At 46.4% G+C, this 22074-nt stretch overlaps 2 protein-coding genes across 2 annotated transcripts in view; both read left to right on the forward strand.

Annotated features, from left to right (window-relative positions):
- The first annotated feature begins 2723 nt into the window (after positions 1-2723).
- Positions 2724-7813, forward strand: RPLP0 (ribosomal protein lateral stalk subunit P0). Its single transcript, XM_041728683.1, has 8 exons — positions 2724-2768; positions 3048-3149; positions 4528-4703; positions 4816-4903; positions 5020-5166; positions 5276-5461; positions 7055-7195; positions 7553-7813. The coding sequence occupies exons 2-8, from the start codon at positions 3096-3098 to the stop codon at positions 7712-7714; spliced, it is 954 nt and encodes a 317-aa protein (XP_041584617.1). The 5' UTR covers positions 2724-2768; positions 3048-3095; the 3' UTR covers positions 7715-7813.
- A 1195-nt stretch (positions 7814-9008) lies between these two features.
- The window catches only part of GCN1 (GCN1 activator of EIF2AK4), a 60216-nt gene continuing 47150 nt past the window's right edge, over positions 9009-22074 (forward strand). The window contains exons 1-5 of the mRNA XM_041728682.1: positions 9009-9054; positions 14793-14895; positions 18642-18705; positions 19236-19367; positions 19869-19977. Coding sequence (XP_041584616.1) covers positions 9037-9054; positions 14793-14895; positions 18642-18705; positions 19236-19367; positions 19869-19977 — 426 coding nt within the window. The 5' untranslated portion in view covers positions 9009-9036. The remainder of the gene's footprint in view (positions 9055-14792; positions 14896-18641; positions 18706-19235; positions 19368-19868; positions 19978-22074) is intronic.

Consider the following 22074-nt stretch of genomic DNA (forward strand, 5'->3'; position numbering starts at 1 on the left):
AGTCCTGGGCCCCAGGAGCTTTCTGGATAGCATTGTTCCCCTTTGAGATGCTTCATAATTTCTCCGTTCTCTAGAATGGTTTTCCAAAAGCAGCATGTTGAATTTTAGTTGGAATCTTGGCCATTTCACGGTGCACTCAAGTGGAAAGTACCTTTGACCATCACTGAAAGTGCTGATGGTTTATTCTTCTGGACCATGTTGAATTCATTTTATTTATAGAAATGGATATGGCACGTTTCACTGTAATTTGCTTTTTCACTCAACTGTACTTTGTGAGTATTTTCCCATGCCAATAAATAGAGACCTGCATCATTTTTTAATGGCTTCATGATATTCCATTATATTGATGTACTACAATTCGAGATATTTATATCATCAGAGCCAGGATGTCCTTGGAAAGGTACCATGTGAGTATGTATATAGTTGAAAAAGGGCATTTAGGGAGAGACAGCCTCAGAATTTAGAAGGCAATGTATAGCATCGTGAAGCCCATGGGCTTTGAACTTGCTCCTAGATTTCATTTCCTGAGTCAGTGTTTATTGGGGCTTGAGCAAGTTGTTTAACCTCTCTGTGAATTTTATCATTGATGAACGGAAATGCTAATACTGTACCTCCTCAGGGAATTGTTGCAAGGATTCACAGCACTAATGTGGACAAAGTACTTAGTGCAATGCTGAGCGTGCAGTAATATATTGTCATTAAAAAGAGATCTTAAAAAAAAAAGATCTTAGCAGTAATTGACTCTAACAGTTCTCTAAACAGCTGGTCACCAGAAGCAACATCAGAAGCTTTGAAAAACACAGAAATTTCTAACTTGAAAGGGTCAAGATAGAAACACTCCTTCAGGCCTAGAATCTACCTCAATCATTACCAAAAAAAACATATAGATATATAGATATAGCACAAATATGCAAATAAGTGTTGAATGAATGTATAATAAAAGAAACAAGAATTTAGTGATTTCTGCCTACATTCCAGGGACTATATTAAAGTCTTAACACATATCTCATTTAATCCTCATAGCAACTCTAGAATGGGGATACTTCATTACTCCCATTTTTACAGTTAAGGAAAGGGAAACGGAGGGTCAGCAAGATGAAATTACTTCCTAAGGGACACCTGAGTGGCTCGGTGGTTGAGTGTCTGCCTTCGGCTCAGGGAGTGATCCTAGTCCAAGGATTGTCCTGCATCAGGCTCCCTGTGAGGAGCCTGCTTGTCTCTGCCTCTCTCTCTGTGTCTCTCATGAATAAATAAATAAATTAAATCTTAAAAATCAATCAATTGCTTCCTAGGATGGACACAGTTACACAGTTAGCAGGTGGTAGAAGAAGGATCTAGGCCTTCTGACTGCAAACCTTGCATTCATTCACTCAATAAATATTTGTTATATGCCTGCTATGTGCCAGGCACAAGACAAATGGCTCTGCTGTGGGAAGCCTGCATTCCCGCAGGGAGAGACAGACAACTAACAACATAGTAAATTATACACTGTTACAAGATGTAAGTGCTAAAAAGAAGAAAAGAAGAAAAAGGTGTAAGTGCTACCTTAAAAACAGAACAGAGTTAAGGGAGGAGTGGTAGTGGATTTTTTGGGTAATTTTAAACAGGGCAATTAGGGTAGGGCTCCTTTGAACACATGATATTTGAGCCAAGACTTGATGAAGTTGAGTTACTTTGGTGGATGTCAGCAAGCCTTCCAGGAAGAGGCACTAGCTAGCGCAAGACCCCTCAAGTGGGAGCAGGCTTTGGAAAAACGCAAAGAGCCTCGACAGGCTGGAAGGGAATGAGTCAGGAGGAAAAGAGTCGAGATTACAGAGGGGGAGGTCCAGAGCAGATCGTACACAGTTTAAGTTTTAGGCTTTTATACTGAGGAAATGGGAAACCTTTGAGGAATTTTGAGCAGATGAGGTAATGATCTGACTTAGGTTTTATTTATTTTGTAAAGATTTTATTTATTTATTAGAGAGCAGAAACAGGAGGGAGCGGCAGAAGCAGGCTCCCCACTGAGCAGGGAGCTCCATGCGCAGCTGGATCCCAGGACCCCGGGATCATGACAAGAGCCTAAAGCACTTAACCGACTGAGCTACCCAGGTGCCCCTGACTTAGTTTTGTTGTTGTTGTTGTTGTTTTTAAATAATTTATTCATGAGAGACAGAGAGAGAGGCAGAGACACAGGCAGAGGGAGAAGCAGGCTCCATGCAGGGAGCCTGACGTGGGACTCGATCCCGGGTCTCCAGGGTCACGCCCTAGGCCCAAGGCAGGTGCTAAACCGCTGAGCCACCCGGGCGGCCCGTGAGTTAGGTTTTAAAGGGTTCCTCCGTTTTGGTAGGGAGAAGGACAAATTGTCAAGTAGACCAGAGACCATGCTGTTTCTAAAAAGCATGTGCAATTATTCCTCAGTTCCACATAGTATTCTTTTCAGTTTGCGGTTTGGCCAGGGGGCAGGCGGAAACGACGCTCAGCTCGCGAGCTCTAGCTCTTGCACCCGAGCACCTCCAGCCCAGCAGAGGGCAGCAGCTCTGAGCCGGCTCCTCCAACAGGAAACAGCGTCTTCCTTAACCGCTTGGTTTAAAGGCGGCTTCCCGTTGTCTAGAGTGGCAGCACCATCGTCCAATGGCTGTCGACCTCAGGGTGGCGTCACCAGACAGGCGTCGGCGCCAGCTAAGGGGTGGGGAGACTGTCTGGGTCTTTTGATTGGCCGCTCCGCTCACATATAAAAGGTGTGCGCCGGCGCGCGGCCCTCCTCTCTCCAGGCGTCCTCGTGGGAGGTTCGTGTGGCCGCTGCCGTCGGTCCGGGCCCTGGCCGCGGGGAGATGGGGGGGCTCTTTGTGAGATCTCGGGAGGGGGCGGGCCCAGGGCTCTCGGGCTCTTGGGCCTGGGGCCTCGGCGGGGGCTTGCGCTCCCCGAGTGGCGGCGACGGCGGCAACCCCGAGCCGGGCGGGCGGGCGCTCACGTGTGGCCCGCCCCGCATAGGCCTCGGGCTTGGAGCCCGGTGGGGCCGAGGTGACGGGTGTCGAGGGCTGTCTGAGCTCCCTCTCTCCCCGCAGTGACATCGTCTTTAAACCCTGCGTGGCAATCCCTGACGCACCGCCGTGATGCCCAGGGAAGACAGGGCGACCTGGAAATCCAACTACTTCCTTAAGATCATCGTAAGTGCGGAGATGGGTCGCGGTAACCCGTTTTGCTGCTTGGGCCCTGGGCACTGACAGGGACCGTGAGCTGTCGGGTGTTGAGCATCTCCTGGGTACCGGCTACTAAATGACCATTTTAGGCAAATCTCGTTTAATTTTCGCAGTGTGCAGAGATCTGCGCCTCCTCCCCTCCTTGTTGCAGGTAAATGGGCTCAGGCAGGTTGAGTGGCTCCTAAGGTGACAGCATTCATACTCCGGTCTCTCTGGCTTCCAAATAGCATTTATACTAAATGCTCTTATGCCCCCATTTTGGGAACGTCTGAGCCAATGAGTGACTCATTATAAAGTGGTAACTTGTTGCATATTAGGTCTTATCAAGATACCAAACACCTCATGGGTACTTGGGTGGCTCAGACAGTTAAGCATCTGCCTTCTTCCGCTGGGATCATGATCCCAGGGTCCTGGGTACTAGCCCCACTTGGGGCTCCCTGCTCAGTGGGGGGTTTGCTTGGCCCTCAGCCCCTCCCTGCTCCTGAGTGCACCTTCTTCTCAAATCTTAAAAAAAAAAAAAAATCCCGTTAATGTGTTCTCATGGATGGTCTTGGGGGTGGGGGAATCCTCCCTGCCCAGAAATGCAGACCTCCTGTTTTGCAGGCATTAGGCTGCCTTGTGGAGCTTAGTCTCTTCTACCCTATTTATCATGAAAGTTTTCAGACACAGAAAACTTAAAAGAATTGTCCAGTAGTCCCATATCCACAATCTAGATCCTGCAAGTAGCGTTTTTGTTGTGTTTATATTATTGGTATTTGTTTACTGCGGTAAGCCTACCTTTTTTGGAATGGCTTTTTTTTGTTGTTGTTGATGCAGCCATTTAATGAATCCCTAAAAATTGGGGAAGATTATCTTGAGATCCCAGGATCTCGCCCTTTGGCTCAGAGTGAGATTCCGGGATCCAGTCCCACATCGGGCTTCATGCATGGAGGCTGCTGCTCCCTCTGCTTCTGTCTCTGCTTGTTCCTCTCTCATGAATAAATAAAGTCTTGAGAGAGCATGAACAGGAGGCCCAATGCAGGGACCCTGGGATCATGACCTGAGGCAAAGGCAGACGCTTAACTGAGCCGTGCAGGCGCCGCAAAAATGAATGTTACGATAAAAAAAATAAATTGGGGGATTGAATTAGAAACTTCATTTTCACCATTCGTACTCTGTACAAATCTGATAAATTTGACAGTTTTACAACTCGTAGCTCCCAGTGGGAGGACTTGTCCCAATTTCTGAGTCACTTAAAAAGCCTAGAAGGAAGGGAGTGAGATGGAAGCCAGTGATTATGGGGTTTGGTTTTTCTTGATGTTTCTCTTTCCTCCTGCTAAACGTTGTTTCTGGCTTGTCTTTGTAGCAACTTTTGGATGATTATCCAAAATGCTTCATTGTGGGAGCAGACAATGTGGGTTCAAAGCAGATGCAGCAGATTCGCATGTCCCTCCGTGGGAAGGCTGTCGTGCTGATGGGCAAGAACACCATGATGCGCAAGGCCATCCGAGGGCATCTGGAGAACAACCCAGCCCTGGAGAAGTCAGTTCATTCTCCTGGGCATCTTTGTCCTCCTTTCTCGGTACCCTTCTCCCCTTTCCCAGAGAAGAATCAGTACTGAATGGTGACACTCTCTTGTAAATTTTCTTTGCAGACTGTTGCCTCATATCCGGGGGAATGTGGGCTTTGTATTCACCAAGGAGGACCTCACTGAGATCAGGGACATGCTGCTGGCCAATAAGGTAAGATAATCAGGTTGGCTAGAGTCTCGTAATTAATTTGGCTTCTTACAAGGAAAATTGACCATTTTCAGCTTGTATTTGTGGAGAGGAGACTTCTTAATATTGTTTCCCTTCAGGTTCCTGCTGCTGCCCGTGCTGGTGCCATAGCTCCATGTGAAGTCACTGTGCCAGCCCAGAACACAGGTCTGGGGCCCGAGAAGACCTCTTTCTTCCAGGCTTTAGGCATTACCACTAAGATCTCTAGGGGCACCATTGAAATCTTGGTGAGTGGACTTGGCTGGCCAGCGCTAGCCAGGCAAGTGGTGGGGGCTTGGTTGCTGTGGACCTGCTGGCTGTTCAGGTGTTGACCGCCCACTGTTACTTGTTCTTCAGAGCGATGTGCAGCTGATTAAGACCGGAGACAAAGTGGGAGCCAGCGAAGCCACACTGCTCAACATGCTGAACATCTCCCCCTTCTCCTTTGGGCTGATCATCCAGCAGGTGTTTGATAATGGCAGCATCTACAACCCTGAAGTGCTTGACATCACAGAGGAAACTCTGCATTCTCGCTTCCTGGAGGTACAAGCTGTCCGTTTCAGGCCCTTGGTACATTAATGGTTCAGAGTATGGCTAGCTTCAGACTGGATTCCGGCTGTGCCGCTGAAATCAGCCGCATAATCAAGATGGTTATTTAATCTGTTTAGTTACCTCATCTGTAGAACAGCAATAATATAAAAATAATATAAGGTTGTTAAAGTTTTAAAGAGTTTTTTTTTTTTTTTTTTAAGATCTATTTATTCCTGAGTAGACCTAGGCAGAGAAATAGGCAGAGGGAGAAACAGGTTCCCTATAGGGAGCCCAGTGTGGGACTCATCCATGATCCCAGGATCACACCCTGAGCCAAAGGCAGATGCTCAATCACTGAGCCACCCAGGCTTCCCGGATTTAACGGATTAACAAATAGAAAGCCTTCTAGCAGCTCTGGGCACGTAGTGAGGGCCGTTGTTATTCTACCGACTGCAATAAAACATGGAATTTTTGAGTAGTATCCTGAGTCAAAGAAGAAAGAAAAGTGAGGACTGTGTCATACGTAAATGTTATTGCCAAGCACCCTGTTTGGGGAGAACTGACTTTATCTGAGATTAGCTTGCTTAGATTTTGCCATTAGGGACACCTGGATGGCTCAGCAGTTGAGAGTCCACCTTCAGCTCAGGGCGTGATCCCGGGATCCGGGATTGAGTCCCGAATTGGGCTCCCTGTGGGGAGCCTACTTCTCCCTCTGCCTGTGTCTCTGCCTCTCTCTCTCTGTCTTTATGAGTAAATAAATAAATCTTTAAAATAAAAATATTTTACCATTAAAATTTTTTTAAGGTTTTGTTTATTAACGAGAGACAGAGACATAGGCAGACGGAGGAGAATCAGCCTCCATACAGGAGCCCGATGCAGGACTTGATCCCAGAATTGAGATCATATCCTGAGCTGAATGCAGATGCTCAACTGCTGAGCCACCCAGGCATTGGCATTAAAAATTTAAGTGGATAAGTAAGGTGATAAAAGATGTAATTGCTTTTCTTGGACAAATGAAAAATTTGCAGTTACGTATACTGCTGTTTTTGGAAATTTCATGGTGGATGAAATTCTCATCGGAATTAGTTTAACTTTTTTTTTCTCATGGAACTGAATGATGACAGAATGGTGACTTTTGAAGTAAATGCCATCATTGTGGTGTATGAAATACTCCTGTTTAGAGTAAGAGCAAAAAATGTTTATGAATGTTTATGGGTCTGAATTGCCCTGCCAAAAAAAAAAAAAAGAATTGCCCTGCCAGGAGCATTTGGTGTGAGACACAGCAAGTCAGTCTTAAAGTCTTATCTGCTGTTGAACTTTGCTTGAGCTTCACGGTCTTGTCTGTAAAATACCTTAACTGAAATGTAATTTCTGGGCGGCCCAGGTGGCTAAGCGGTTTAGCGCCACCTTCAGCCCAGGGCCTGATCATGGAGACCTGGGATCGAGTCCCACATTGGGCTCCCTGCATGGAACCTTCTTCTCCCTCTGTGTGTCTCCGTCTCTCTCTCTCTCTCTCTCTCTCTCTCTCTCTGTCTTCTCTTTAATAAATACATAGTCTTAAAAAATTTTTTTTGTAAATGAAATGTAATTTCTTCCTCTCTCTAGGGTGTCCGCAACGTTGCCAGCGTATGTCTGCAGATAGGTTACCCGACTGTTGCATCAGTGCCCCATTCTATCATCAATGGATACAAGCGGGTCCTGGCTTTGTCTGTGGAAACTGATTACACTTTTCCACTTGCTGAAAAGGTAAAAACCCACTAGGACCACAGTGGCCTTAAATGGGATAAATGGATGGCAGTGTGTGGAGTTGTGCTTTAATCGTATTTTACAAAGCAGATACGTTTTTAAGAGTATACTTAAGCTGGGAGCAGGGGAGGTGTGTCCTGGACTTTAAAAATGACAGGAGACTGGAAGAGGTTAGTGGATGGGTAAGAGTGGGGCTTAAGACTTAACCAGGCCATACTCAAGCTGTCTTGCCTGATCATTTCTGGGGAAGGCTTCAGTGGCTTAGAAGTTGTTGGCCATTGAGCTAGAGCTGAGGGGTTGTGGTTAGTAGGGGTTGTGGGTGACCATTTTGATCATGAACTTTTCCGCTTGCTTCAGGTCAAGGCCTTCTTGGCTGATCCATCTGCATTTGTGGCTGCTGCTCCTGTGGCTGCTGCCACCACTGCTGCACCTGCTGCTGCCGCAGCCCCAGCCAAGGTTGAAGCAAAGGAAGAGTCGGAGGAATCGGACGAGGATATGGGATTTGGTCTCTTTGACTAATCACCAAAAGCAACCAATTCATTGACTAATCACCAAAAGCAACCAATTCAGCCAAGTTTATTTGTGAAACAAGGAAATAAAGGCTTACTTCTCTTAAAAGTCTGAACTTTTCATTTTGTACTTGTTGAGGTTTACAGTGCTGTATACTAGACATTAGAGCCATGGTAGAGCTTTATTTGAAGTGGATGTTTCTTTCCTTTTTTTTTCTTCTTTCCAGTGTTCTTTTTGTAATTAAGTGAGGTGCTGCTTTCCCAGCATTCAGTACCACCCAGCTTTAACTATTTTCTAAGGATTTTATTTTTAAGTAATCTCTTCACCCAACTCAGATCAAACTCATAACCCAGAGATTAAGAGGTGCATGCTCCACTGACAGCAGCCAGCGCCCCTAACTCTTTCTATGATACCAGGTTTCTTATTTCCAGGCCACTAGCCTGGGTCCCTCTAAGATACTTTTGAGTAGGTGTAGTGTCCATTGAGATGATGCCAGTGCATTATCTAACCATGGAGATCCAATTCTTGAGAGGTGGTGACTAAGATAAAATGAGTGCTGCATGGGTAGGTGTTTTCCTTCTGGTTAGAAATCTGTACTGGGTCCTGATGTAAAGGTATTTGTTGTAACTGGGTTTCTGACTATGGTTGGGAGGCCACTGCTAAGAGGGCCAAGAGCTAAGCTGTGCAGACCCCCTTCCCTACATTAGTATGTAGTTGGCCCATCCATACACTGAAAATTCAGACCGTGCTCTGTGGACGGTGAGGCCCTTTCCTAATGTCCGCCTTCAACTCCCAGCCTGGCAGGCTTCTGCCTGGACAGGCCCCTCTTCATCTGGATCCTCCGCTGGCAGCCAGACGGCCCCTTGGTCCCTAGCTGCTGGGTCGTCCACCCCTGGGTTACCAGCTCCGGAGAAGATGGTAGATGGAGGTGTCCCTTTTACTGGGTCAGTTCTGCCATCTAAAACTGTTCTAAAGAATGTGGTCTTCACTCAGTACAGGTCCACGTGGGGGACTCCGGGAAGGCGGGGCGGAGGCTACGGGGCGGTCTCTCCGCATTACAAATTCTCAAAGACCTTCGTCCCCCACGACGCCAGGCTGAGAGGGGCCCCCGAGCTGAGGAGGGGGCCCCGGGTAGGGGGCCTCGACCGTTCCCAGCGCCGGCCCAGGCACCCGATCCCGCTGCCCGCCTCCCCGCGGGGCTGCCGCGGCCGCCGTCCCGCCCGGGGGCGCCAGGCCCGGCCCCAGCGGGCTCCCGGCCTCGCCCTGCCGCGTGGGCCCGCGCTGTGACCCGGAAGCGCTCCGGAAGCGGTTCCGGAGTCAGCGCCGGCAGGATGGCGGCGGACACGCAGGTGAGGCGGGCGGCTGCGGGGCCGACGCGGCCAGCGACTGGGTGTGGACGGCGGCCGCCGAGCCAGACCGCTCCTGCCGCTGGCCTAGAGGCCGGAGGGGCCGGGGGGGGGCGGGGGGCAGTGGCTGCGGAGGGCGCGACCCTGGGGCCGCGTCGGCCGGGCTCCTCGCGGGTCTTGGTCCGGCCCGGCCCGCGCGGCGCAGACCGTCCCCGGGCTGGAGGAGTCCAGGACTCCGGCCGCGGCTTCCGCAGCGGCGCCCGGCGGGGCCCTCCCTCACCCTGGAGTTGCAGAAGTTCGCCTCTACGAGTCTCTGCTGCGTTTCTCCGAGTCCCCCGGCAGCGAAGCCCCGGCCAACACCGACTCTTCTTAAACTTTACGTTCAGCAGAGGTTTCTGTAGTACCGGCTATGAGCACAGCCTTTGGATTTCTGCAGAGCCGAGTTTGAGTCTCAGCTCGTTGATTTCCACGAGATGCCGGGCAAGTTACTTAGTCCCGCCAAGCCTCTTTCCGTCTATAAAATGGGGCTAAGGTAGTACCTCCGGTAGAGGTTTGCTGTGAGGATTCAGGGAGATAAAGTAGGGCACTTTATACGTTGTTGGTTGTTATTAGAGCCTGCTTAAAAATAAAAGAAGCTTTACTACCTTGGAAGGGCCTTATGACCCTCGAGTGTAATTCAGGAAAATATTTGGGGAAAAACTTTTTCCTCCACCTTAGCCTTGCTTGTAGTTGTGAGTGTTTTAGAGTGAAAAGACAATCATATGGAAAAAGGAACCGGTGTCTAAGGGACAGCTTGGCTTCCTTGGATCAACAGGGAGAAGAGACTAAATTTGATTTTGATGGGGAGGTTCTGAGGCTGGAGAGTGAGCACTTAAGGAACATTGGGAAGTTGTGTATTTGAGAATTTCCTGTGCAAGGAGCTGGTAATTTGTTTCAGTTCAGTTATACTGAAGCCTGGAAAGAAAAGCTTAGTTAGTCTGTTGGGTATTTTGGAAGGAGTTAGGGGGACACATAATGTTTAACATTAATACTCAAGTGCAGAAACCTCTCTCTAGAGCTGTGTTATTCAGGAGGGTAGCCACTAGCCATGTGGGTATTAAATGGCTAGTTAGTGAAAAGTAAATGAAATGAAAAATTTAGTTCTTCATTGCACTAGCCACTTTTCAGCATGTCGATAGCCACATGTGGCTGGTAGCCACCGTACTGGACAGTGCAAAAGAACAATTTGCATCATCACAGAGTTGGACAGTGCCACTCTAGAGAGAAACGTGAACTTTAAAGCTGTTTGCATCTGGTCACACCAACAAAAGACTTCTCTGAAAGATCATGGAATGCATTTCTTTAGTTTTCTGATGGGGTCTCAATTCATTTTCTGATGAAGAGAAAGAAGAGCCCTGAACCTAAAAAGTTCTTTCAACTTTTTGAGAGAAACTATAGCCAAGAATTTAATATTATCCAGGAAAGACAGCTCTGTGGGAATTCCAGGTAGAGAGTGGGTTGTATTCATGCATCTATTTTTGCTGTCTCCTCAACTCTCACTAAAAGTAATAAAAGGTTTTAAAAAGGATTCCCACAGAGATTGGGAGAGTAGAGAGCAGACAACAGCAGCAAACTTTTGGAAACTAGAAAGGGATGACTGGGAAGGATTTAGCAGACCTAAGGAAAATGAATCCTAAGCCAGCGGTTGGGAAAGCTTAGAAGCCAGCTGGTTCACATGGCAGAATCTCTGACACACAGAAGCTGGGGAGATCAGCTACCCTCTGGAAGTGAGGGTGACTGGGCGGGGCTAACTTAGGAGGATTGGTGGAAAGCCCTTTTCTGATGCAGTCAGATCCCCGCTGTCTTTCTCCACCTTGGCAAAAGCCTGAACTTTTCTCTCTGGAAAGTGTAAAACAGGATCACTGTGAGGACTAGTGTAGGAGGTCCAATATCCAAGGAAATCATCTGCAGAGTAATTCAGGAAACTTGTCCTGAGCTGGAGGGTGTGTTTCCAGATCAAAAATACTCAGCACAGTGGATGAAGATAGACTCACAACAAAGCACATTAGTGTGAGATTTTATTTTTTAATTTTTAAAAAAGATTTTATTTATTTGAGAGAGAACACGAGCTGGGTGGGGGTGATGAGGACAGAGGGAGAGGGAGAAGCAGACTCCCCGATGAGCAGAAAGCCAGACATGAGGCTCAATCCCAGGACCTGGAGCTTATGACCTGAGCCGAAGCAGACGCCCAAAAAACTGAGCCACCTAGGTGCCCTGTGTGAAATTTTAGAACCTTGGACACAAAGAGAAGATCCTAGAACTTTGCAGGGCAAAAGTCAGGTCTTAGACAAAGAATCAAAAATCAGCATGGCAGGGGTGCCTGGGTGGCTCAGCTGGTTAAGCGCCTGCCTTTGGCTCAGGTCACGGTCCCAGGGTCTTGGGATTGAGCCTGGAGTCAGGCTTCTAGCAGGGAGCCTGCTTCTCCCTCTCCCTCTGCCTGCCTCTCTCTCTCTCTCTCTCTCTCTCTCTCAAATAAATAAAATATTTTTAAAAAATTAACAGCATTGAACTTTGTAACACTAAAAGCTGGAGCTCAGTGAGAATGTCTCCAGTAGTCTGAGGGAAAATGATTTCAACCTAATATTCTGTATCCAAACAAACTTAAGTGTGAAGCTAGAACATTTTCAGATTTGCAAAGACTTCACAAAATGGAGAACGTGCTCCATCTAAACACAAGAAAAAGTACATTTTTAGGGTGATACACTGTGTTGCAGCTATAGAGGGTCACCTACCAAATCGGGCCAGGTCATCAAGTTCTGGGAGAGACTTCTTTAGGAAGATGGAATTTGGTAGAATACCTAGTCTGCCCAAATGTACAAGTGGTAAAAAGTTTGGGATCAAAGTGCAAATTAGAACAGATAAAGCAAACTGAGGGCAGATGGGAAAGCGCATTTATTAACTCCAGGGTTAATAAAACTGTGTAGGATAGTAAACATAATGTATTAAATGGAGGTCAAGTGGGGCGCCTGAGTTCCGTTGGGTGTCAGATTCCTGATTTTTGGCTCGGGTCATGATCTCAGACTGGTAGGGTCAGGCTTCAAGCTCAGCAGGGAGCCAGCTTGAGATTCTCTCTGTACCTCTGCCCCTCCTCATGCTTGGGTGCACGCACATGCATGTACTCTCTAAGTAAATAAAATCTTAACAAAATAATTAGTGGTTGGGCAGCCCCAGTGGCGCAGCGGTTTGGCGCCGCCTGCAGTCTGGGGTGTGATCCTGGAGACCCGGGATCGAGTCCCACATTGGGCTCCTTGCGTGGAGCCTGCTTCTCCCTCTGCCTGTGTCTCTGCCTCTCTCTCTCTCTCTCTGTGTGTGTGTGTCTCTCATGAATAAATAAATAAAATCTTAAAAAAAAATTAGTGGTTAAATGCCTTCCATTTACATACAGTGTAAACACTGAATAGTAAGCTAGCCCATATTATGAAACTGAGGAATTATGTTGGGGAAATGGGGAGGGTAGGAGGTGGGGTTGGAGAAAGAGCTACTATAGAAGGCAATACAACTGAAAAACCAAGTAGTAGTAGCACAGACAAGTTATTTAGAGATTATGGAGGTAGCTCCCAAAATCATGAGCCAGAATTGATAAAAGAGGGTGCCCTTGGGGAGTGAAGGCAAGAGACTGATTTTTCTGGCAGAGTTTCCAGAACTCTTCAGCTTTGACTTTTTTTTTTCAAGTATAGTTGACATGATGTTGACTCCTTAATTATCTGTATGTATGACTATAAAAAGAAAAGACAGTATTAAAACAATCACTTATGTGAAAGAGTTTTTTTTTTTTAAATTTTTATTTATGATAGTCACAGAGAGAGAGAGAGGGGCAGAGACATAGGCAGAGGGAGAAGCAGGCTCCATGCACCCCATGCACCGGGAGCCCGACATGGGATTCGATCCCAGGTCTCCAGGATCGTGCCCTGGGCCAAAGGCAGGCGCCAAACCGCTGCGCCACCCAGGGATCCCTATGTGAAAGAGTTTTGACATGAGTTTACTCACTGCTGGTAGAATTATATCAGGGAATTAAATATTAAAAAAAAACCTTAGCATAATTTTGTTTCTCTATAAACCCTTGAATCTGACTTTACTATAAGGCCTGTCTCTGAAATAGCCTTAGAAGAAAAAGATGAGGGCACCAGTGTGTTAGTTACTTGGGGCTTACCATGGCCTCTCCTAGTGCTCATGTATCCATGACTTTCTGTTCTCTAGCTTAGAGAATATTGGAATATTGCTCAGGAGCAGATTTTCAGGAGTATTTGAAATCTGTCCTGTCCCGTCCCATCCCCCGTGACACCCCCCCTTCCCCCCGTGCAGCTGCGCTAACATGGTTAGTGGTTGAAAACTAAGGGCCAGTTGGCAGTGGTTTATAGACCTATCAGTTTCAGGCTTAGTTTCAAAAATACAGGTGCTGTGGCTTTCAACCCAGTCTGAGCAGTGACTGGGAATCTGCTCTTTCATCACCTGTAAAGTGGGGATACTGATGCCTACCTTAGAGGCTCGAGCGTTGCTAGTTTAGTAGCTGACCTGTTACAAGAGAAGAGTAAATGCCCTACGTAGGTTCTCTCCCTTAGCCACTGACTGTCCTATGAGATAGGTGCTATTACCTGCATGGTATAGATGGGGAACTGATGGTCAAGGAGAGGATATATATATATATATATATATATATATATATATATATATATATATTTTTTTTTTTTTAAAGATTTATTTATTAGCCTGCTTGGAGAGAGGCAGAGAGAGAAATAATTTTTTTTTTTTTTAAAGATTTTACTTATTTATTCATGAGAGATACAGAGAGAGGCAGATGCAGAGGGAGAAGCAGCTCCCTGTGGGGAGCCTGATGCAGGACTTGATCCCAAGACCCCGGGATCACACCCTGAACCAAAGGCAGACAGTCAACCACTGAGCCACCCAGGTGCCCAAGAGAAAGAATCTTTTTTTTTTTTTTTAAGAGAAAGAATCTTAATTGGACCCCGCATTAAGCAGAGTCCAGTGCAGGGCCTAATACCAAGACCCTGAGATCATGACCTAAGCGAAAATCAAGTCGCTTAACCTCCTGAGCCACCCAGGCGCCCCAGGGAAATGACATAATTTGACGGAGTGTCTACAGCTGGTAAGAGGCAGAGCTAGGATTCAATCTCTTTGCTCTCCATCTTTCAGCCACTGTACTTCCATTCTGCTAATGACCTGCCAGGATGTGGATATTCCCCATGTGGGAGGCTAACAAGAGCTGAATAAAGGAAACGCACTGGCATGTAGTGGGTCATCACTGGATTTTACATAATTCTGGAAGTATATTTTCTGTGGTGAGGGTTTGGCCTTCTGCCTTGCCTTTTTTTTGTGTAAATTTGAGTAAGGTGTATTGACCGGTTGACTGGGTTAAAGTAGCACATGTCAATTGGGGGTGATTTTGCCCACTAGGAGATATTTCACAATGTCTGGAGACAGTTGGGATTGTCAACTGAGGCAGGAGGAGTGGAGTACTGTTACTGGCATTTAGAGGGTAGAGACCAGGAATGCCATTCAGAATCCTACAATATAGGAAGACAGCCTCACAGCAAGAATTATCTAGCCCCAAATGTCTGCAGTGTGGAGGTTGAGAGACCTTGGGTCAGAGAGAACCACCTTGAATTCTGTATCTACTTCCCCAGCATACATACTCATTGTTTCGTAGTTTGCTGAAATTTTCTTTGTGGGCTTGGTCTTCACAGGTTTCCGAGACACTAAAACGTTTTGCGGGGAAGGTGACAACGGCCAGTGTGAAGGAACGGAGAGAAATCCTCAGTGAACTGGGGAAATGTGTTGCCAGAAAAGGTATTTGTTTTCTATCCATGTGGCCAAGAGACAATTCCATTTCAAAGTAAATTGTGCTTTCTGTGTAAAACCATGGCTGCTGCTTCCCTTGCCATATTTGCTTGTTGTCCTGCGCATTGAAACAGTTGGCTTGGGATGCCTGGGTGGCTCAGCAGTTGAGCATCTGCTTTTGGCTCAGGGTATGATCCCAGGGTCTGGGATCAAGTCTCACATTGGGCTCCCTGTAGGGAGCCTGCTTCTCCCTCTGCCTGTGTCTCTGCCTCTCTCTCTCTCTGTGTCTCTCATGAATAAATAAAATCAAGAAAGAAAGAGAGAGAAAGAAAGAGAAGGAAGGAAGGAAAGAAAGAAAGAAAAGAAAGAAAGAAAGAAAGAAACAGTTGGCTTAGCAGAGAGTTGATCCATTTAGGTACCAAAGGTTTTTTTTACAGTTTTTACCATTTTGATTGGAAATATTTCTAAAAGATACTGGGAATCTTAAGTAATTTACTAGAAGCAAAAACATTTTCTTTATGACTTGGGGCACCATTTTTCCAAGGCTGTGTTCCATGGAAGTCAGCAAGATGGTAATAGGGGATTGACCAATAAAGATTACAAGGTCAGGAATGCTTGGGTGGCTCAGTGGTTGAGTGTCTGCCTTTGGCTCCCAGGATTCATGATCCCAGAATTCTGGGATCAAGTCCCACATGGGGGTAGCATGCTTCTCCTTCTGCCTATGTTTCTGCCTCTCTCTGTCTCTTATGAATAAATAAATAAAATCTTAAAAAAAAAAAAGATTTCAAGGTCAGATAAGTTTCGGAAATGTCAACATTTTCTACTTCCCTGTGGGAGATTCACAGCATATTCCAGGAAGATATTCTAATTTTATTAAGCTTTTTTTTAATCCAGTGCTTTCCTTGAACCTCTTTTTTTTTTTTTTTTTCCCTGAAAGCCTGTTCAGGGTTGGGGGAACACATTTTGAGAAATTCTGAGCACATGTGTTTATCATGACTCTGTTCTGTAACTGAGGTCTATCCCTACATTCAGTTGGGATGTGTAAGACTAGTTTGCCTTCATATAACACTGTTAACTACACTGGAACTGAAAAAAAAAAAAAGACTAGTTTGCTTTCATCCAATAAATCCTAATTAGCTTTTGAATTACCTTTTGGTGTGTTTTTACTGTATAGCATTGATTATCAAAGCGTGGTCCCTGGACTAGCAGCATCACCGTCACGTCAGAACTTGTTTGAGATCCGGATTCTCGGCTCTATCCCAGAAACTCAGATTTAGAAACCATGGGGGCAGCGCCCAGCATCTGTGTTTCAGCAAGCCCTCTAAGTGATTCCTGTGTTTGCTGAAGTCTGAGCATCATGGCCTTGTAGAGTTGGGTCTCCCTGTCCCCCAGCTTTCACTTCTTGTTAGTAAAGAGCCTGCTTCACCCAATCGCTCATTTGCTGCTTCTGATTCACTGCTGCCTGGTTACATACCCAAGCATTTTATTTTATTTTATTTATTATTTATTCATGAGAGACTCAGAGAGAGAGGGGCAGGGGCAGAGGGAAAAGTAGGCTCCATGCAGGGAGCCCAATGTGGGACTTGATCCCAGGACTCCAGAATCACGCTCTGGGCCAAAGGCACGCGCTAAACTGCTGAGCCACCCAGGCGTCCCATACCCAAGCCTTTTAAAGTTGCATGTAAATTTGGTACATTCCTGTTTGTCAGCTTCAAAGAGAGTCTCCTCTGCATTAACACTTTAATATATGAGTTTTATGGCACCTTCAAAAGTTTCTCTTGTCACCTTTCATAACAGAGTTGTAGTTAGAAAAGGCTGCTGTGTGACAAGGTACTGGCTGTACACACCTTCCAAGCCTTAGTGGTTGACCCTCCTGCTATGTAACTGCTGAATACTACATTTTTCCCATCTTATGGAGGAAGGCATTTGACACACAGGTGAAGTTTATGAACCATTCAAGACTTTTTCAGGGTGATTTTACTCATTAGCCACCCTGAATTTCTGCCATTCAGGGTGAATAATACTTGTAAGTTGTTTATTTTTTAAAGATTGATTTTATTTATTTATTTATTTATTTATTTATTTATTTATTTATTTATTTAAAATATTTTTTTTATTTATTCATGAGAGACAGAGAGAAAGAGAGGCAGAGACATAGGCAGAGGGAGAAGCAGGCTCCCTATGGGGAGCCTCATGTGGGACTCGATCCTGGGATCATGCCCGGAGCCTCAGGCAGATGCTCAGCCACTGAGCCACCCAGGCATCCCATGTAAGATGTTTAGTCACCTCTGATGTGCACGTTGATGGTGGAAAGTTAACTACCCCACATGAAATCTTTAGTTCTCAAATTTCTAATTTTCTGAGTCTAATGAGGAGGTATTGCACAGTGATAATCATTCTGGCCTCTCCTTCATTTGGAGTAGTAGATAACGAAGTGAGTCCGTGTGACCCGGTTCAAGTTCCTTAACTTGTCTGAGCCTGTCTCCTTAGTTTGAGCATGGAGATTGCTATAGTACCTCCCCCGCAGGGTTATTAGTGTGAGGAGTAAATGAGAACACGTATGGATGGCACTTAACACTGTGCCTGGCTCTGGTGAGCACCCAGTGTATATTAGCCCTTGGCCACACTGGTTTCTGGTCCCCATCTCTCTTTTCCTTGGTCACTGAAGTAGCCACGAGTCCAGGGGAATAGCGCCTGACAGGCAGAAGTGGCCACAGGTTGGTTTTCCATTACTGACCCCTGTCGTTCCAGCCAGAGTATCTCTTTTCATGTGGCTGGCCTGCTCGGGTTCCTAGGCCTCCGTTCTTCATCTTGAGGTGGCCTCAGTCATATATCATATACCCATCATAGAGGGATTAGGTGAGGAACCTTGTGTCAATGCTTAGGGCAGGATCTGGCATTTTGCACTTTGGGAGTACTAATTAAGTCTTCCTTCTCTTCCTCCTCATGTGTCCTGATGGCCATCATGCATCTTGCCTCTGCACTTGTGCTCCTATGGTTAGCACTCAGCGTGTACATTTTTCTCTTGCCATTTTTCTATAGCTTACGGATCTATTAGGCTAAACTTATGTTCTTAGAACCTTCAGAAGCCACTCCAGTTAGAGGTGCTCTGCCCTTCTCTGATCCCTTAGAGCACTTTAATTTTGTCCTATTTTTAGAAATGTTTTGTTAGAAGAAATACAAGGAGTTCACATACCATAAGCAAACAGCCAACTGAGTCTTCACAAACTAGACAAACCTGTGTAACCAGCACCAAGGTCTAAGCAGCAGAATAGTCCTTGTGCCCCAGAAGTGCCACTTGCCCAGATGTTAGGTTTTTGAGGCCACTGTATCACCTTAGTTTCGTTCGTGTAATGGGTATCTACCTGAGAGCCTTTTTAAATTTTTAATTTATTTATTAGAGAGAGAGAGTGTGAGGGCGTGGGGGAACAAGTGAGGGTAGGAGCAGAGAGAGGAACAAGCAGACTCTTTACTGAGTAGGGAGCCTGGCATGGTGCTTGATCTCACAACCCTGAGATTATTACCTGAGCTGAAACCAAGAGACGGACACTTAACCGGCTGTGCCACTTAGGCACCCCTGAGAGTCTTTTCCTGGAGTCCGATTTTGCTGTGGATTTTTCCTCCAGGGAATTCCATCTCTAACCTACAGGAAGTGTCTGATGGGTAGGAGATCATGTCTGGTAGAATGCCTGGCTCAAGCAGGTGTTCACAAAGTAGCTTGTATTGACTACTCTCTGTGTGATCTTTGGTTTCAGATCTGCCAGAGGGAGCAGTGAAAGGGCTCTGCAAATTATTCTGCTTGACTCTGCACCGGTACAGGTGAGTCTCAATTGAAGGCCCTGTGCCCACAGCCCTTTGTGCAAAGAGGTGGTGCAGGAGAGCTGTTAAGAGTCCAGGTTTTGGAGCTGTGTCACATCTTAGCTATTGGATCCTGGGCAAGTTACTCAACTTCCCTGTGCCTGTTTTCCTCATCTGCAGAATGGGGGTGGTACTGTTACCCACCCCTCAGGTGGTAGTTGGTAAGTGTAGAGCTTCCAGAACAGTGTCTGCTACGTCATGAGTCTGTATGCTGTCAACAGGCATGCATGCACTTGGCCCAGTTTTGAGGTCCATAAGTCAGTGTTCCATAAATGTGTTGCCCTCACAGCCTTAATGGCTCCTTTGCCCTTATTAGCTGCCTCCAGAACTCCAGAAGGAGGGAGATTTCTCTAGTTATTTCTTAATCCCATCCTCTGTGATCCACTGGAATACAGTACAATCCAGTCTTCCAGAGAAAGATCAGCACTCAGCCTAAGCCACCTTGTCCCTGCCCCCCAGTGTTCACCTTTTCCTTTCTTTCTTTTCCTTAGAGATGCAGCCTCCCGCCGGGCCCTGCAGGCAGCCATCCAGCAGTTGGCAGAGGCCCAGCCAGAGGCCACTGCTAAGAATCTTCTGCATTCTCTACAGTCTTCAGGCATTGGCTCCAAAGCTGGTGCCCCCAGGTAAGAGAGAAAGGTACGGCCTACGGGGGCTTGCTGGAGTCCCGTTCGGGAGAAGCTGGTGCAGATGAGCTGCGCTGAGCAGGTGTGAGCATGTCTCTCTTTCCTCTCTGAAACTTTGGCACCAGCAGTCCACCCATTGCGATAGGAGGAGCCAGGATCCCAGGCCCAGTGCGCAAACCACTTTCCCAAGGAACAGGGTTGAGAAATCAGTGGAAGTGAGGCCATTTTGAGGGGAATCATATACCCGTTGGACACAATATGGGAAACCATCTTTTTGTTTCTATAGTTCTGAGCTCTAAGAGGTGGGAGTTTGGCTAATGAGGCTTGCATGCCTTGTCATGAGTTGTTACAGATGACTTATTAGGAGCCAGTTTCAAGTTCTGTCCAGTTGTAGGTCAAGGGAGAGTCCTATATACCAGGCAGAGCCTTGTGTTGAGCATTTGTCCTCAAGATGGAGGGTGCTGCCCTGCACTTACCTTCTGCCTCCCCTCCCCTCTACAGTAAGAGTAGTGGCTCTGCTGCCTTGCTGGCCCTGTCCTGGACCTGCCTACTGGTGCACATTGTCTTTCCCTCAAGAGCCAAGCGGCAAGGAGACATCTGGAACAAACTGGTAGGTTCCCTAGGTCTTTGGAGTAGTGATGGTCAGCTCTCTGCATAGAGTTAGGACTTGTTTAAGCACCTTCTTTGGCCAGTGGCTCTTCTTGGTGCTGGGTGACTTAGCACTGTGAATTGTCCCGAGGTATGTGACTTCACTGGATTGAGCATGGGTGTAACATCATTACACCCATCTGGTTATCACATGTTGAGCTTCTGTCAAGCATGGTACTAGGTTCTGGGAGTCCACTGATGAGCAAAAGAAAGGCAATTCCTGCCTTCATGGCATATGTGGAAGACTTGACAGGCCAGAGCAGGGAAGACAGAAAGAAAGCAAGTCAATCAGAAAGTATAATAATGTAAATAATTTTTTTTTCCTGGTTAATCATTCCTTTCCCTGTATTTGGATTTCAGTGTTGAACTGGCTAATGGAATGGAATTCTTGCCATGTGTTTTGGTCCTTTAATTCTCTCCTCTTGTTCTGTGCCTCCTTCTTCCACATTCCCTGCCTTGCCTATCTACATATCTGCTAATCAGAGATGGTCCAATAGGCCAGGTCAGGAGGTTGTTTTGAATATCTAGATGTGCTTAGTGGAAGGCAAGAGGAATAGTCTTACGGTTCATTAAAAAGGAGCCTGAGGTATGGCTCTGATTCTCAGTCATTATATTTGGCTGTATATGTAACTTCTGAGCCTGCTTCCCATGTCTGCAAAGTGGGAAAAAGTGCTACCTACCCCATCTACCTCCATGAGTTGTTATGAAGAGGGTCTCAAGACGAAGTGTGAAAGGGCCATGGAAATGTACAGAGGGCTGTGCAGGTGAATGAGGAGTGGCACTAGAAAACTGTAACGCCTCTCCCAAAGTAGCCTACTAGTAGGAAACAGTGACGGTCCTGTCCCTGGGAGCTTAGCTAGCACGCCTCTGGGGATGACCATGGAGTGGCCATCAGTGATGACTGAAGGATAAGAACACTGAAACCTGGCAGGTAATAGATTGGAATTGGACCCCCTTCAGAGTGTGGGTTTCATTGCTACCAAGGCCTCTTTGTAAGATGCTTTATCATGGTTCCCTCATTGAAGATATCTCCAGTGATCTCTTAAAGCCATTATCCCAGGTAAGTAAGTATGCTTGTGGGTTAGTGAGGGGCAGGGATCATCCCTGGAGTGTTCTGTTTATGGTACAAAACACATCAGGGGCATGAGACCATGTTTGTTTTTCCTGTGTCTTGAATCTGGGTTTTTCCTTTACTTGTTGCCAGTGTTGACCTCAACTAAACACATAGTTGTATAGGTTGTATAGGTTGAAATGCATTCAGTTACTCAAATATCTGTTGAGGGCCTCTACGTGCTGGCCCCTGTTCTAGGAGCTGGGGCAAAGCTGGGAACAAGAAAGAGGACCTTGCCCTCTTGGAGCTTACACCTTCTTCTTCTTCTTTTTTAAAGAGTTTATTTATTCATGAGAGACACAGAGAGAGGCAGAGACATAGCCAGAAGGAGAAGCAGGTTCTCTGTGGGGAGCCTGATGTAGGACTCAATCTCAGGACCCCGGGATCACTACCTGAGCCAAAGGCAGATGCTCAACCACTGAATACCCAGACACCCCTTTACACCTCTTTTTTAAAGAATTTCTTGTAAGATTTACTTATTTATTTATGAGTGAGACAGAGAGAGAGCGCACACATGTGGGGAGGAACAGATGGGGAAAGAAAGGGACAAGTAGACTCTGCTGAGTGTGGAACCCAAGGTGGGGCTTGATCTCAAGACCCTGAGATTGTGACCTGAGGTGAAACCAAGAGTTGGGTATTCAGCTGACTGAACCACCCTTGTGCCTCAGAGTTTCTCATTCTTGATTTACGATCCTGAGTGGTTGTCCTGCAGCATATGTAACAAGTACCCTGCTGATGACTATTTATGTTATCTACAATTTTTTACTGTAAGCAAATGCTACAGTGAAAAAACTTGTACATCTGTCATTTTGTATACATGCAAATGGAGCACAGCAGACTTCCTAAGCATACCCTTTGTCCCAGGGTGGCCAGTCACATTGCTCGCCAGTTACCGTGGGTGTTTGTGATAAAGAAAGTCTCTAAGATTTTTTTATTTTATTTTATTTA

Source organism: Vulpes lagopus, chromosome 14, assembly GCF_018345385.1.
Source record: "Vulpes lagopus strain Blue_001 chromosome 14, ASM1834538v1, whole genome shotgun sequence".
In the NCBI taxonomy this organism is placed as follows: domain Eukaryota; kingdom Metazoa; phylum Chordata; class Mammalia; order Carnivora; family Canidae; genus Vulpes; species Vulpes lagopus.